This window comes from Haliotis asinina, chromosome 12 (genome assembly GCF_037392515.1).
Source record: "Haliotis asinina isolate JCU_RB_2024 chromosome 12, JCU_Hal_asi_v2, whole genome shotgun sequence".
In the NCBI taxonomy this organism is placed as follows: domain Eukaryota; kingdom Metazoa; phylum Mollusca; class Gastropoda; order Lepetellida; family Haliotidae; genus Haliotis; species Haliotis asinina.
The window spans coordinates 47548869-47567166 of record NC_090291.1 but is presented as its reverse complement, the minus strand read 5'-3'; the positions used below and the strand labels follow the sequence as shown (position 1 = coordinate 47567166).

The 18298-nt window shown below is 39.2% G+C and overlaps 1 protein-coding gene across 3 annotated transcripts; it reads right to left on the bottom strand.

The window, feature by feature from the left end:
• Positions 1–226: 226 nt before the first annotated feature.
• LOC137258164 (Fanconi anemia core complex-associated protein 24-like) lies at positions 227–16794 on the bottom strand. 3 transcript variants are annotated; one of them, XM_067795736.1, is made up of 8 exons: positions 16661–16794; positions 16516–16560; positions 13079–13208; positions 11936–12075; positions 4423–4575; positions 3809–3953; positions 2618–2649; positions 227–1425 (listed from the first exon to the last, which is right to left on the bottom strand). In XM_067795736.1, the coding sequence occupies exons 2-8, from the start codon at positions 16537–16539 to the stop codon at positions 1360–1362; spliced, it is 690 nt and encodes a 229-aa protein (XP_067651837.1). In that variant the 5' UTR covers positions 16540–16560; positions 16661–16794; the 3' UTR covers positions 227–1359. The 3 variants fall into 3 exon arrangements, with proteins under 3 accessions (XP_067651837.1, XP_067651838.1, XP_067651839.1); XM_067795737.1 differs by lacking the exon at positions 16516–16560; XM_067795738.1 differs by lacking the exons at positions 2618–2649; positions 16516–16560 and having other exon boundaries at positions 16661–16773.
• Between the last annotated feature and the right edge of the window lie 1504 nt (positions 16795–18298).

The window sequence follows — 18298 nt, the reverse complement described above, 5'->3', positions numbered from 1 at the left end:
CGTAGTTGTTATGGTGAAGTTTGTCTGAAAGGTGGATTGTGGACTGATGTGAAGATCAAGTCTGTAACTGGTGATGGTGAAAATGCTGGTAATCTTATTGTAAATTTCCATGTACATGTTAATATAGCGTTACAACAATACAACAATCACTTGTTGATGGAAGTAAACTTGAAGCAAGACATTGCATTGAACACTGAAAAGTATAGAAGAAATCTCAAATCGGCCATCTTCACATACTACTTTATGCTTTATATAGGAACCTTACATAATTGGTATCACTGATAAACTTTAATCATGCATTAAACACAATTCCCTCACAAGATGAACTCATTGCATTAGCCATTTGCTACCTGAACAAAGTATTGGGATTATCTGTAGAAGATGGTGGGTTCCAGACTAGTCTGTTGATACATCACGACCCACATCACAACTTCCTTGACTGGCATTCTAGAAGTTAAGGACCTGAAGAAGAAGGACAACTTCTTTACACAACCACTTGCTTGACAACAACATTAGGATCTATGTTAAAATGTTGCCTATACAGAGTAAAGTTGTACATGGATATCCATAATTTCAGAGTCATCTGTCGACACACCAGGTACAACGAGCACATCAGGAGTCAGTCACACCTGTAGACACACCATAAACCACAGCACAATGTCAGGACACAGCACTGCTGTGTGCACATACATTCTCAGAAACAGTATATCTGTCAGCACATGTCAGCACATGCGCAGTCAAGCCTATCTGTCACAATATCATAACATACATTAAAAATGTAAGCACATAATGACACAAATCATTAGTGCCAACACATCATGTGCCTGACCCATCTGTCAAAAACTTCATGACACAAATCATGTCTGTCAACACATCATTTGTCTGACCCATCTGACAACACTTCATGACACAATTCAAGATTGTCAACACATCATGTGCCTTACCCTTCTGTCAAAAACTTCTTGACACAGATCATGAGTGGCGACACATTATATTTCTGAAACAGATCTTAAATGTTGACACATCAGGTGTCTGAACCATTTCTCCAGACATGACATGTATCATAATTATTGAAATGTTATCACCTGTGAGACTCATCTGTTGGCAAATCACAACACACATCACATCTGTCAGCACACCATGGCCCACATCGTAACTGTAGATGCTTCAAGTGCTAAACTCATCTGTCAGATCATATTGAGCCACATCATAACCCTTGACAACTCAGCAGGTGTCAGATCCATCAGTTGTAACTTCATCAGAAGCATCGTAAGTGTCAACACACATCACTGTCAGCAAACCCATTCCGGTCAGCTGAGGCTGTAGTCACTTCTGTTCAAGTATTCCTCAATCTTCTGTTCAGGATCCATCCAGAAATGCTTTTATGTTGGTGGCACTTGCCTTTCCCACTATGGACGACAGATCCTATTGAAAGACAAAACTTGGGTTAAACACTGTGCAAGGATACTGTCAAGCTGCTAAGTATTCTAGCTATATGGCTGTAAATAATTGATGCTGGATCAGACAATCCAGTGATCAACAGAATAAGCATCACTCTACACAACTGGGAAGATAACGGTAAATGAAACTGGCTTTACATGTGTATATATAAGTATCCCAGTTCAGAAATGGACAGATGCGAGCATCACTGTAACCAAATTAACATCCAGGGTTACTATGTTTCTAATATATAGAGATCACTGTCACTGCCTTGAAATGTACATGTACATTGCCCAAAAAGAGCAGTCAGTGAAACTCTCTTCTGTGTGTCTACATGCATACACACATACATGCACAAGCAAATCGACAAGCACTCATGTGCACAAACACAAAGACACACACACACATCTATGTATTAATGTGTACACATATATCAGTACTAATCTACCATCACCTGAGAATAACGAAATGACCATGCAAAACATGTTCAAAGGGTATGTGCATAAAGTTCACATGCTGCAAAGATGCGAACAAACAGGGCAATCATTTCTAAATTGCAGCATGTGAAATATGTTATAATTACCATTTGAATACATGGGACACATTCAACCATATTATACATGTAATGCCTCTGTATTTATCATGGGATAAATACTTGTGGTGCTTGATTAATGCTCTTACGAGTTCAGAGCCACTGTCATGGAATGTACATACAAATGTATCCGGCAATCTGCTTACACAACTAACATCTGACATGCAGTGTTTGTCCGGGCAGTGGGGTAGCATGTTGGATAAATTTGTTTACTCATCACACCAAAGACACCATCATCAATTCCCCAAATGGGTACAATGTGTGTCGTAGTCCATTTTTGGTGTTCGTTACTGTGATATTTCTGGAATATTGCTAAAAGTGACATACAGACCTCACAGACCATACAGACCATACAGACCATACAGATACAGAGGTCTGTCAGCAGTGTGCAAAGTGAGTTAAAATTGAAAACTCTCTATGTGAGGACATTATTGTTATTTTGAACTGTTCCAAGATTTTCTGCTCTATTTTATACTTTGGTCTTATAAGGTATGATTCAAGAAAACCAAGAGACATATGTTACAAGTTTGACACAAAGACTGCTGGCATGTCACACAGAGTCTAAATAAGTATGAACATACTCACTTCCAAAGATGCTCTTGCTATAGCCTGTAGACCTGTTTAATGAAAACGGTAAATATGATGACAAGGAGAACAATTATTGTAATGCCTCATTTATCACGAATGTTACATTTAGCTGACATCTTAAACATTATACTTACAAGATGAGAAAATGTTCATCCAAATCAATTAAACAATGGCACATATATCAAGGAAACATATCACTATCAAGTGAACATAACAATATTATTATGTGAACAAAAAGCACATACATTACCAGTGAAGGAAAGAAGTAGAAAATCTAGCCTGTCCACAGGACTGGCTTTTCAATTTTTACCAGTCCTGCCAAAATCTAGCCTGTCCTCCAAATATATTAAACCACCATTTCAAGATATAAACTGGTTTATTTTATTTCAATCTAACATTTAATATGCACATAGAGCTTGGACTGTTAAATCTCCCCTAGAGGAATCGTGTGGTTGCAACATTACAGAACTAGTCTTCAGACTAGTCATCAACATATTCATCACTAACCCGACATGAGGACACCAGAAATAGGTTTCAGATTTTACCTATGTACGGCATCAACCCCCAGGCCTTTGGCGTGATGAGCGAATGCTTTAACCATGAGGATACCCCAATATCTACACATCTAACTGGAACATGTGGTCAAGACTTGTGACAGGCAGATGGAAAGTGGTCAGACCCAGTTTAATGCCAATGTCAATCACTATATCAACTGCTTTACATTCCTTTACAGACCATCATCACTCAAAAGGACTTGGTGTTAAACAACTGACTACAATATATCATCACTGCAAATATGCCTACGTCTGTGAGTGTATGACCTCTCAAAATCTGCTGAATCATGGGAACACATCTTGCCAGACACTGATTAACTGCATGGCCATGGCCATATTGAGACTTGGATGAAGTGATCAGTAACTAACTACCACCCTAATCAGCCTTTAGTTTTACCTTGCTTTTAGCAAAATTCCAACAATATCATAGCAGGAGACACCAGAAATGCACTTCACACATTATATCCATGTGGGGAATCAAAGCCAGGTTTTCAGTGTGACGAGCCAACACTTTAACCACTTGGCTACCCCACCACTCCATACCATCATGGGTAATCAAACCCGTCTATTCATGGTGACAAGTGAACATTTTATTTACTAGGCTATGCAACAATTAGTGTTATTCTTGACTTACTCCCGAAGTGAAGCAGCAGCTGTTTGGCCTTCACCCCTCCCAGTCTGGGGATGCACTGAAGGCTGTTGAGGAGAGCCACATCCACACATACAGGTCTGGGCTTCTTTAACAATGGACTTGCCTCGGGCTTACTCTCAACATCCACCTGGAAATACAACAATCTCAGGGCCACGCACAGGCACAGGCACAGGCACAGGCACAGGCACAGGCACAGGCACAGGCACAGACACTGGAACAGGCACAGGGTCAGGTTGGGTCGGGTCGGGTCAAGGTCAGGTCAGGTCAGGTCAGCTCCCAATACAATTTCAAGAATAAACTAAAAATAATACTGAACATAATAGCCAATCTGAGTTTAGAAGATTGCTTACTTCAGTTGTTAGGGCCTTTTTGTCTTAGAAATGCAACTGAGTTACAAACTCAGCTATGTTGAACTGTCAATCTCAATAGACATATGAGTAAAAATATCAATCTCCTTTGTCAGGTTAGGTCAGGTCATCTGCAAACCCCATGTATCAACTGTTCTGTCATAAACAAAAAATCTCCCAACAGTCATTTCATCCTTTCAGCCCTCTTCTTAGAATATTGGTTAAACACAGTGTTAAATTTCATCTTACCATCTGGGTGAGGAGTCCAGCTGCCTCTTTCTGACTGTTGACAGGAAGTAACACAAATCCTATCTCCAGCATAACAAACTTCTGCAGCTCCTGGTAATACTGACCACTTGTGGCTGTTTTCTCTGCTATCACCACTCCCCGTACTTTGTTGGCCTGTTGAAGACAGCAAGCCTTGTACTTTTCTGTTGGTGACATGATCTTCAATAAGTTGCACAACTAACATTTTGGTACAGGTTGAACAAACAAATCCAAAGCTGCATACAGTGGAAGCTGTCTAAACTGTCACTCATCATGACTGAAGAATTAATCCAGTTTAGACAATGTGTTGAATTATAGAGCTGATGATAACTGTACAATCCACACACGGGACTGAGATTTTATGCCGGTGTTGACAACTATACCGACTTGACAGATGCCAGTTTTGACAGCTTCCACTGTAGTTGTATTGAAAGTATCCATCTTAGCATACAGATGGATTGGATTGCCATGGTAGTTTCAGGAGCACACAGTTTGGAAATGGTTAAGCTGTCATAGTCCAATAAATGATACTGTCAATATATAGATATTTGTAAAATATTTTCTGTCATACTTTGACAGTGAAATATCAGTTATCTCTGCAAAGCCATAAAATTAGTTAGAAGGTATACATAGAAATTTCTAATGCCTTTTCAAGTGGTCATATGTAACACAACTTATTTGTGATTACACTTTCTCAGTAAAGAACTGTAGTAATTTTGATCTCACATACACTAAGTAACTGAAAATGGCTAGCACACAAAGGAAGTTGAAGATATCATTCAGTACACTACACTGTGTGTGGTTGATAAAAATGAGTCCCATTATTCATGACTAGTAATAAGCAGTACTGGTTAATATTATTTTCCCTCTCTATTCGACTTGTTTCATTTCATTTGCACATACTGACACTGATGCATCATTTCGTTTCATTAATTCAATACATGTACGCATAGTAGTATACTGATAGTCATAAACAAGACATCATCAAGAGACAATCATCTTATACAAAATATGAGTGACTGAGTGAGTTCAATTTTGCGCCGCACTCAGCAATATTACAGCTATATGGTGGCGGTCTGTAAATAATCGAGTCTTGATAAGACAATCCAGTGATGAACAACATGAGCATCGATCTGCGCAATTGGGAACCGATGACATGTGTCAACCAAGTCAGCGAGCCTGACCACCCGATCCCTTTAGTTGCCTCTTACGACAAGCATACTCACATATTCAGACACTGGTGTAACCCCCTAAGAGGCACATCTGGGGATCATGGTGAACATGGTGAACGTGTACCAAGTTTGATAAAGCTAAAGTCTGCTCTTCACAAGATAACATCATCAAAGACACAGCCTAACTCATGTTTCCATGGAAACTGCAAAAAATAAAGACGGACATACGGAAAGATTTCCCTTTATTCCTTCATATTTGGGCATGCAAAAAGAAAACCGATGTATCTCCAGTAATGTGGCCAACAAGAACAAGCTCTATCTTTGAAAAAGAACTGTATATTTTTTATACTAACCAAACATAACAAGATACATAAAAGTGTCTGTAGATAACAGAGGCTGGAACAGACAATCTAGTGATCAGTGTTACTGAAGATCAATTCTAACCCACATCTTCACAGATCTTCAGATTTGTCAGTATCTTGATCTCTACCATCGAGCCTGACAAGACAATTTACTTTTAGTGCTCCCCCTTGGCATATTTAGGAGGGTGCAGCACCCAGCCCTTTGACTTTTGCGCCCTGCCCTTTTTATTTTCCGCCCTGCCCTTTTTCGCCTCAATAGCAGTCGTTTACTATGACAGGTGTGTATTTTCCAGATCTGAAATGTTTTTTTTTTCAAATTCTAATCTTAAAATACAAACTGGGAAGCGTAAAAATGAACTTAACAACTGAAATTATAACACAATTTGACTTCTTATATTTGTTGGTGTTTTTTCAATAATCCTCACCAACATGCCATTTGAGGTTACGAAGTGCCCTTTTCCATGAATTTACCCTGCCCTTTCTGAACCCTAGGGGGAACACTAACTATTAAACAAAAACTTGGTCAGAATTTTATAACCATACTAAGGTACTTATGTTTAATGAACTTCACTGGACAACAGGGATACAGGTAAGGGACGTGTATATGCGTAATGTATGCCTAAAAATCAATGAAATAAAACATGTATAAGATTTCAAGTATATGATGTACGCACATGAATATCTTTGTACATCAAACGCATATAAAGTTTAAGAGCTGAAAGATATTTAATATCATAAATAACAAACCACATCAACCACTCATTCACATTTTTGCAGTGTTGGCTCAAGAGAGGGTTTTGGAGTGTTTTGACTCATCAAATTCAGTGAGGACCCCCTCTATTTTATATCTGCCCATCTATTTAACATTTGAGGGGGTCCAGAAACATTATTTTCATCAATTTGGGCCCACTCAAAATTTCACCCAAATCTAACACTGCAAAAATATGTCAGAACTCAAAATTCTCAGTACACCTCCACTTGCAATATGGGGTGGTAAGTTCCACAGCCCCAAAGGTTATCTGGAGTGAGTGAGTGAGTGAGTGAGTGAGTGAGTGAGTGAGTGAGTGAGTGAGTGAGTGAGTGAGTGAGTGAGTGAGTGAGTGAGTGAGTGAGTGAGTGAGTGAGTGAGTGAGTGAGTGAGTGAGTGAGTGAGTGAGTGAGTGAGTGAGTGAGTGAGTGAGTGAGTGAGTGAGTGAGTGAGTGAGTGAGTGAGTGAGTGAGTGAGTGAGTGAGTGAGTGAGTGAGTGAGTGAGTGAGTGAGTGAGTGAGTGAGTGAGTGAGTGAGTGAGTGAGTGAGTGAGTGAGTGAGTGACCAGACAATCCAGGGTCAACAGAATGAGCATGAGCAACAGCATGCGTGTAAATTATGCGTCACAAATTTAATACAAGTGCAAGGGTTTAGTGTAAAATGCATCACACAATAAATGGGAACTCAGGAATCGGTATTGATGACAAAATGTGACACCCTGAATCTTTTGTCTTTTTATGCTTGTTATTTACCAAATAGTCTGAACTGAGCTTGTTAAGCAATGAATGGAAATGAGTTAACAATGCTTTGATTACGCTGCCATGTTTGATCACGTGATTGCTTGCTACGACTACTACTGCCTGTCTTACGACATTATAAACATTGCAGAATGTCCAGTCTGCTGATGTGCTGGAGTGATTTTAAACAAAGACCAGTGATTGTAACCAGTCATAATTTCATGTGACTTTAGATATTTGTAATGAGGTAGTGACCTGTATGGAGATAATGTGCAATGTCAAAACTTCCGCTGTTGTTACAGAATTAATGCTCATGGGAAGTCTGAAATGTGTCAGTATCATAATGCATGAAGAGTACAGATGCATTTTTCACATTAATAAAATGATCGCAATAATTTCAGTATACAGTATATTTGGGAGTACATTTTCTCTCTAAACTACAGACTCTAATAAGTTTTGAAGTTGAGAACAATCAGAGAATTGAGCCCATACTTTCTGAGTTAGGCACCTAGTCGTAAGCACACAAAGTTAGCAATGTATCTGGTAGTGAAGATCACGTACACAAACTAAAAATGCACTAGAATCTCTACTTGACGGAGGAGTGAGCTTTTAGCAATATTCCAACAATATCACAGCAGGGGACACCAGAAATGGGCTTCACACACTGTACCCATGTGGGGAATCAAACCCAGGTCTTCAGCATGACAAGCAGATGCTTCAACTAGCTAGTAGGCTACCCTACCGCCCCTACTTGACTGAAGAAGTGTACTCTCAAGTATATCGTGTCATATTTGACTACTTTCTAAAAGGCATTGTGTATTTAAGAAATACAGTTTGTTTCTTTTCTAAAATGCCGTACTTAATAATTTCTAAGCCTAATTTCGATTAATCTCTGAAAAACAAACGCCGGTGTCTGTGACCAAAATTAAGAATCCTCGCATAGGGCTAACTGATGCACTGTGCTTTTGACATGTCAGTCCCCTACGTTAAAACAAACGTTACTAGAAAAACAAATGAACAGTTTGGTGACGGTTTATGTTCGGGTTAAATATCTTCTCTAGATCATTTTAATTACATCTGTGAATCTCTTCCACCATACACAAAGGCAATATGACCGTCTCATTTCTAATACCAACGAAAGTTTAGATCAGTACATTCAGCTGAAGCTGACTCGTCATGCAACATTCCACGATTGCATTATGGGAATGTAAACATTTGCAAACATTACCGTGTCTCTGTAAAATTTTGAGTCAAATTATGAGACATTTTATCCGTCGGAAGACATAAATGTAATGTTTCCACCAGTGATGTTAGTTGTGTGATGCAACTGCAAACCAAGAAACGGTATGCGACGAAGCAGTTTACTGTAGGAGGCTGTAACGAGGCTATGACAGCTGACATCCATCGTGACGTCAGTTACATTGTGACATAATGCAATAAAGTTTGATTACGAGGGGGCAGACTGGAATGGCATTGTGACGTAATGCACATTATTGTCTGATAGAGTATTGTCAGCGCCTTTGATCTTTCACCGAAGCATCTTAGAATTTTAGTTATTACACTTGTTTATGGTTACTACAGTTAATAAACTGCCAATGACAAAAGGTATAAGAAATCCCCTTTGAACCAGCAAAATATAACAAAGCCAAGTCTAAAATATTCAATAATATATAAAGCAAACAATGAGCAAGTTTCTGTGAATCACAGATTTCTTAGTACAATGCATCTGAGTCACAAGCAGTGTTTGAAATAACTGACGACCCAGAGGCCCAGCACCGGTTGTTATTGTGTCTGGCCGGCAGTTTCAAATAGGTGCAGGCCCTTATGGCCTTCAGTAAATTATCTGTCAATTAGTTTTCAGCTGGAATGTTTCCCCTTTTTAGCTTTTTGAACGTTTGGGAATCATCTGTGATCCATCACGTTACGATAACTTAGTTTCACTTCCTGGTATTTCGGCGCTTTGGCGAAGGATTCTCAACACCAGTCTAAATAAAAACTCATCTGTGCACCACAGGCTTCACTTGATCTTGTAGAAATAGTGTGAAACTGTGTACAGTGTAGTCTGTTTTTATTGGGTCTGCAGATTTCATTCAGGGTGTGTAGATTTTAAAGCCTGCAGTTATCAGCAGGTCATGATGGCCAGGTGATAAATTAAAGTATTGCAAACACTGTTCACAAGTATAAGTATATGGGTCACAAACATCAAATATTGACTCACTTGAGTCTTGGTATTACAGTGAGACCTAATATACAAAATTGAGCTTGTTTCCGATGAGAAAACAGTCAGGCATGGAGTGTCACTCTTGAATGTAAATGTTGTTCACAGACAGACATTGATAGACAGAGGCTCACAACACCAGTATAATTCTGAGTGTAAGCCTTTATATATACCAGGGATACTCTACAACAGGGATAGGTCACTCGCTTGCTTTCTTTACCATTTGTACTAATTAACCTGTGCCTCGTCATGCTCCAATGCACACAGTGACTTGGCTCGTTCCCAGCCCAACTTCAGTTGTGTTTAACAGAACTTCAGCCAGTATATTGTATCAGTGAATGATATGTGAATTTACAATGAATGAATGAATGAATTATAGTAAGAATTATTAAGAGCAAGAATTATGTGAATGAATAAAAGAAAGAAAGAAAATGAATAAAAGAAAGAAGTACATATGCGAAAGAATGAAAGTACAAATGATACACAGAGGCCTTCCCTTAAAGAACGCAAAAGTATCGTGAGAACACCCGTTAACATCACTTGTCCTTTTAAAAAATCTACTTTGAGACATTTTTATTTACATTAATAATTACTTCAGATATCTTATTGCATGTGGGGAATAGAATGGACAGTAACAAAATGTTAACTGACACTGTCACACTGCCCTCAAAAATAAAGTTAAAACTGTCACAAAGCATTCTAAAACACCTTTCCAGTTTGTCAAATACTAAGATCAACAAGAAAGAAAGAAGTTATGGAACTAAAACCCTCAAGCATCAATGGCGAATCAGACCCCGATTTCTCGAAACAAACTTAAGTCTGAGATTTGACTTACTTCTGAGATTTTACTCAAATTTGAGAAAACGCATATCTCAGAATGAACTGAAATCAGCACAAAACTCAAAATATAGGAAACAGTTTGCGTTTCGTGAATAGAATACTTAATTTGTTTGGGTTTTATAAGTCAAAAATGCAGTTGTGCTAAAAATTCAGCTGTTTCAAATTGTGAAACTCAGTTTGATTCAAGAAATCGGGGCCTGATCAGATCGGCGATATGTCAGATTTTTCAAACACCTCAAATACACCTAACATTCTTTTTTAGATTATGAGACTATCACTATTAGTATTACTTGCAAACACATTTCACCTGATAGTATATTCCCCTCATATGAATCACAGGTGTATGTGAAAGATGTTTTTGAAGAAATAACTAGAAATACTCAAACAATGGCCTGTAGCATTTCAATGATGGATCAGAATAGATAGACGAAGTGTCATATTTTTCACACACCTCAATTACACCCTAACAAATTAAAAAATAAGTCATATAACTGTCACTATTACTTGCAAATACCTTTCAATTAAAGGTTTGTTTTCCTTTTAAAAATTAAACGAATGTGTGAAAGAAGTTTTTATTGGCACAATTTAGTCTATCTTCATGGTGAATTGAGAAGAGAAGCCTGTGAGCTATAACATACCAACTTGAAACTTCACTACAAATCTACTGTCCTAATACGGACACTAATACCAATTATTTGACTTAAACTGAAGTTACAAAAGAGTTAACCTATCTTCTACATGTAGGATTTCAGTTGTTACAGCACTCAGCGAACTTAATCAGCTGTTGAAAATAAATCAGGCTCAATCTTAAATACTATGCTGCCACTATATTGGCTACACTGGTTACCACCTAATTAATGATTATATAAATGAGAAAAAACACATTATCTCAACACAGTTCACAAACTGAAAAGTTAATATGACTGACAGAAATGCATTATTCATTCATGAGGTGAGACATAGTGCCTTTAAATCAAATAAAAATACAGAAGGTATATGGCATTTGTGTCATACTTTAGAATGTTTAAGAATGGGTTTACGCAGAGATTTACAGGACTCAAGTTCCTGCATACTATATGCATAGAAATTGACAATGAACACAACGAAATAGATTAGCACATCCACACGGATGGAGAATAAGTCCAAATACCGTTTTTCAATATGTTGATCAAGGAACTGTAAGTTATCAGTGAGTTATAATATCATTTGCAGTTTAATTATTGTGTTGATCATGACACACAATACAATAACAGTAACTGAATTGCAACAATGTTGCAAAATAGTATTAATATTAATATTTGGGTGTCTGGGGCCCCCATTTTGTTGTCCAGGACTCCTGAAACTTGAGCATGAGTCCCAGGGACCCTCAAATACAGGATTCAAGGTAAATCTCTGATTTTACATGTGTTGCAACAAACCTTCCTCAGTTTGGCCACTTTCCTCTTGTAGCCACTTCCACCAACAATGTCAGCCTCCGAGACATAGATGACACCAGTGTGAGAGGAAGGGTGGAAATCAACTACTCCAAGACCATCATCAAAGTGAACATTTGCAGTACCTGAAGCAAAGACATGTCACTCCATTATCTAAAGAACAGCAGAAGTACATTGAACAAAAAGGTCCCACAAATCATTATCTAAGTGCATGTATGCACAACCTTACAGATTAATAGCAAAAAAAATCCCACAACAATTTAATGTGAATATTTGCCCCAGCTGACACAAACAAGACCGCACTATTTAATAGCAAAGTGAACATTTCATTTCCTGAAACATAACCTATTTTCCTAAAACAAATCATTACAATGTGGTACAATGACATTTAACTTACAAAATAGGACTACCAACTCTTCATTTCCATCTGAAACCACCTCTGTGATGAGCTGAAAGTTGTGGGTTTGAGCCTCAGGTGAGTCTTAACAAAAGAGGGTCCCTGTCTGGAACTTGGCACTAATGGCTACAACAAGGACTGGTTGGTTCGGAGTGAGTATAATGTGTCTAAGTGGGGTATTCATGCTTAACTGTGGCAGGGTATCTCAGTGGGCTAACACCTTAAAACCAACTTAAGTCTGGGCTAGTAAAAGCAGTCACACATTCACACGCATGCATGTCATGATATAAACAAAATATTCTCAAATGTCATGTAAAACTCCACCTCACCTCACCTCACCTCATTATTTCCATCTGTACTTCTGACAGGCAGGAGACCCGTGAAGGTCCCGGGGTAGAATAGGCCTTCAGCTACCCATGCTTGCCATAAAAGGCGACTCAGCTTGTCGTAAGAGGCGACTAACGGGATCGGGTGGTCAGGCTCGCTGACTTGGTTGACACATGTCATCGGTTCCCAATTGCGCAGATCGATGCTCATGTTGTTGATCACTGGATTGTCTTGTCCAGACTCGATTATTTTCAGACCGCTGCCATATGGCTGGAATATTGCTGAGTGCGGCGTAAAACTAAACTCACTCACTCACTCACTCACTCACTCTGACAGGCAGGAGATAACAGTAAAACATAGAATCCACACAGCACTATCAAATGAGACAATAGCTCTATTCTGACCTTGGAGTTTGTTTACTAGGTCTGTGTTTCTCCAACGTCCACTGACAAGGATATGGCCCAAGGGAACATGTATTTCAGACAATCCCTGAACAACAGCTTGTGTGCACTGAGACAATTCCATGTCATTAATCTGAAAAACATAAAGTGCTATTTTTGGGTCAGTGTGAAGAAGGATTAGTTCTGGCACAATTTATTTTGGCGAAGATCAAATGGTTGGAGCTTTGAACTTAAAACCTCCAGTGACATGACCCCTAAAACATTTCAGGCTTTCCATATTTCAATAGCCTCAGGTAATGTATCCTATTGTTTCCACACAATAACTATTTAGAATGGACTTTCCACATAATTTTAGTCTGTCGCAGACATTTACTATACACAACACATATTCAAAATCAAACTCAGGTAAAGTGCAGAATGCTATAATGTCAGAAGACAATGATACTTATAAGGTGCGTAGCAAGACAGTTGCAAAGCTTGATATTTAGATAGTATTGAGGGCTTGTTCAAATTCTATGTTCAAAATCATGTGTAACCCAGGGCCCCGTTTCACAAAACTCTCGTAAGGTTAAGATCTCGTAACTTTCCTCGTACCATTTGCGCCTCCTATGTTACAGTATGCCAGGTACAAATGCTACGAGAAAAGTTACGAGATCTTATGCTTATGAGAGTTTTGTGAAACGGGCCCCAGGCTTTTTTAATGATGGTAGCTACATCCCCTACTTGTAATTGTAAGTGAGTGTGGTGGTGGTTAAAAGATTTTGCTCAAAGACCCGGGTTCGTTTCCCCACATGGACGGAACGTGTGATGACCATTTCCTGCATCCCCACCGTGAATATTGTTAGTAATGTTACAACCATACCCAGACCTACCATACAAGTGGTGAACGAATCATCAAAACTGAACTCATACACACCAAACCTGAACTCATATCCACCGAAAAAGAACAAAAATCACCAGAAACTGCCACAATATCCTCTAAAACCAAAACAGACCCCCTGTAACGGAAAACTAATTGTTTGAAATGGAAACAAAACTCTCGTATCAGCTACAACAGTGCCCGAGAACAGTCGCTGAGCGCACTAAACGGCAGTCAGAGCATCCAAAAATGGCAACTTGAAACGGCACAAATATCATCAAAGATGGCGGCGAGGGGAGATGAACAGGCTGTAGTCAATAATGTTTTTCGTCACCACGAGTCTAATGTTGAATATTTGACATTGGGATGTAGCACATCAACCCCCTATTGTATTAAGCTTCAAACCTATGTTCATACTTTCCAGTGTCAGGCTTGTGATTCTGCACAATTTGGTCCCCCATTCGACCGAGACAGTTTTGTACTTTGTTGTCGACAATGTGTCGTGCTATTGTTTTTCTTCTTGTTTTTCTTATAAAGTATTCATAGAGTCACATTCAAAGTTAATATATGTTGGTGATTTAAAACGTTGATCACTATCTGTGAACTGTATATCTAAGTGTCATTTTGACTTACACAATAAAGTGAACGAGTGCAAACTCAAACCACAGAGCAGGGACTTGTTTCAAATCAACAGGAGGCAACGCATTGAGACATACAAGAACTGAGATGGACAAATGTTTGGACAATTTAAGAGTTATTTTATTGTATATTTTGCTAAATGTAAAAATATTTGGATATATGGAAAATTTTGAAGAGCATGGAGATGATAATATTGCAGAATGATAAACCATCCTGATACACACTCCACAGTTGAAATTATTAGCAAGTTTATGTTTCCTTCTCTGATGGTAACGAAAAACATTATTGACTACAGCCCTCGCCGCCATCTTTGATGACATTTATACCATTTCAGGATGGTATGGTTGCCGTTTTTGGATGCTGTGACTGCCGTTTTGTGCGCTCTGCGACCATTCTCGGACACCGTTTCAAACGATGAGTTTTCTGTTGCAGGGGGGTTGTTTCGGTTTTAGAGGATATTGTGGCAGTTTCTGGTGATTTCTGTTCTGTCTTGGTGGATATGAGTTCAGTTTTGATGATTTGTTCACCGTTTGTATGGTAAGCCTGATACCCACTCACAATTATTTAATGTATTACATTGTGTGGGAAAGACTTCCGCCAGTATCCGCCCTTCTAGCATGCCCTGTCAAAAGATATTGCCTGATTATAGTCAGGAGCCACTACATCAGTGTCCTCCCGCCTAGCCCAAATTCAGATTTCCCCTATTCCCGCCTAGCCCAAAATCTATTTTTCCCTATTCCCACTAAGTCCCAAGCCAATGGATCATTGTTGTTGCACGGGATTAACGCTATGAGTTATAGCCCATTTCCCTGATACCTTGAGTGAGTGTTCACTCTTTGTCACCCACTACCTTTCATAAAGAGGCGGACAACTTAGACTGCTGATGCGTTGCATGATCGTTCACTCACTATCTTTAGTGTTTACTCAGTTTCATGAAGTTCATAGTATAAAAACTCAGACAACTTAGACAGCTTCAGTCAAAATGGCAAAGGCACAGGTACATACTGAATATATTGATAACCATAAAGGTTGACAATTTCTAGTCTACAGTCGCTTTCAGTTCACCTTAAGAACAGGCATAAGGACACAGTGTATTGGCGCTGTCGACATCATCCCATGGGTTATCGAGCGACAGCTTCGACACAGAACCACTAGTGCAAGAGAAAATAGACTATGTATGGGTCCAGGCCCTGGAAGACCGAACATCAGAAATACCCGACATAGATATGTTACTGAGAAGTGGGTTCAGAAAGAAGGTCGCCAGACGTGGAACCACTTTGACACCAAAGCGTCCCCATACAACAAACCATCTTGAAGGGGACAACATAAGCTCAATAACGCCATCAAGACAGCCCATCCTAACCTGTACAAGTTTATCAATCTCATCAAAACCATGCAGGCCAAGAATGAAATTTCAATAATCCATCTCCAGGCCACAGGTAGACTTAAGTACAAGAAGAAGTATCGAGAGCTGCAGATTCAACTCCAGACTCTGAGGACCAGATACCAAGGATGCGAAATTGATGTTGTCATGTTTGCTGATGCTGCTTCCTGCTTAATAAATGTTGACTTTTAAATTCTAAAGTATATGTTCAGATGGTAAACTGAAACAGACTATATCAGTCTGTATAGAAGTTTGTGTTATTTTTATTTTTATTTAGTACGACTAATCCCTGAACCCAAACGTTATAACTATTCCCACATAGCCAACGTGTTTGTTTGTACAACAGAGTAGTTACAGCAAGTTTTGGGCTAGGCGGGCGTGAACCGTTATATCGGTGTTACGTTAGCCACTCTATTCTAATCTGAACCTTTTTTATTACTAGAGGAAAAAATATTGGTGGAATAACGTAAACATGGTCGGTGATCGTAGCTTATAATCGCTCCTATTGTCAATATACATATATATCTTCCCTCATCGGGAATACGGCAGAAGTCTTACCGATATGGGCCATTTAAGTGTCATGAAGCTTACATCGATGTCACACTGAAAATGAAATGTCCCCAGATTCATATACATACGATCGAGCGCATAATTGCAACTGAATACTTACGAATTAAACATAGACGTTGTCTGTTTCACTTACCTAATTTCTCTAAAGGCGGGTCAATCAAAATTGGTGACACAGCCTCTTTGGCTTGATGCGAATGAAAAGGGTAAGTCAGCGGTACTCAACCTTTCGCAAAAACCGCCACGAACGTCAAAGGGAGGCAACAGCTCCGACAAAACAAGCATTTGGAAACCACTAAAAATATTTTCAGCGCATTTTGTTCATACTATTGACAGATTTTCATTTGTTTTGTTTGCATTATACAGTGCATGTACATCTTGTCTGTGTATTAGTCGAATATTATTTATTGAATGCATTCCTAATAAGATGTGGAAATAGATAATTTCTTGCAACTGTCCCACGTGAGAGTTAAAAATCGAAGAAAAACTACATTTATGGCTGTCAGCTTCTTTATTGTGTATAACATGACGTTTCGGAGCTTATGCTTGCAGTACCAAGGGGGTATACATACCGGGGCGCTACAAAGAAAACATGTTTAACAACGTTGAGTGAGTGAGTTTAGTTTTATGCTGCACTCAGCAATGTTACAGCTATATGGCGGCGGTCTGTAAATAATCGAGTCTGTACAAGACAATCCAGTGATCAACAACATGAGCATCGATCTGCGCAATTGGGAACCGATGACATATGCCAACCAAGTCAGCAAGCCTGACCACCCGATCCCGTTAGTCGCCTCTTACGACAAGCATATAGTCGCCTTTTATGGCAAGCATGGGTAGCTGAAGGCCTATTTTACCCCGGGACCTTCACGGGTAGTTTAACAAAGTTGAAGACTGGAAATGTAATGCAAACTTGATGTTGTAAACTGGGCTGGTCACGTAAAGAACCCCTTACACACTTCTGGACAGCAGTAAGGTTAACGAGGGGTTGGTCACTTAAAGAACTGTGTTGTTGATAACCACACACATAACTACCGATACCCTGGGGATACTCGTGTTACTGGTCCGTAAGATTCTTCGTCTTCTGCTTCCAGTCGCCCAACAACATTGTTCCAGTTGTGTTCAAGCTAGTCGTAGCATGTCTTCACAAGAGGCCTACACATTCCACGTGTAAAAACAAACACGTGCATAGATCCCATTCTTGTACAGGTCATGTTGCGTTACTTTCCAGTATTGCTGTTTATACTATTACCATGGAAACAAAACCGCATCTTCACATAATCACAACAGTATAAGAATCTATACCGAAAAGTCGCATCAAACATAATAAAGAAGTTGTTATCCATAAAGTACCTTACTTTCTTATCACTCATCGACTTCTAAAACACCAATCAAACATATCAGGAGAATAATGCCTGCTGCAACCCTGGCCACTTTCTGAGACCGGCATCATTATATTGCCACATAGTGTGTAGTTTAACATAAAGTGAATGTAGCGTCTGTAACTTAAAGTTTGGTTAGGTTTAAGTTAAGCCGCACACAGCAATATTCCATCATATGGCGGCACTCTGTAATAATCGAGTGTGGATCAGACAATCAAGTGTTCAAGTCCGTGAGCATCGATTTGTATGGGTACGATATGTGTCAACCAAGTCATGGAGCCTGATCACACGAACCCGACAGCTGCCTCTTAGGACAAACATACGTTAATGCAGGGATACTCTACAACCCTCTATATAACCTCCCTGGATAATGAAGACGCGGGCGGTGGGGT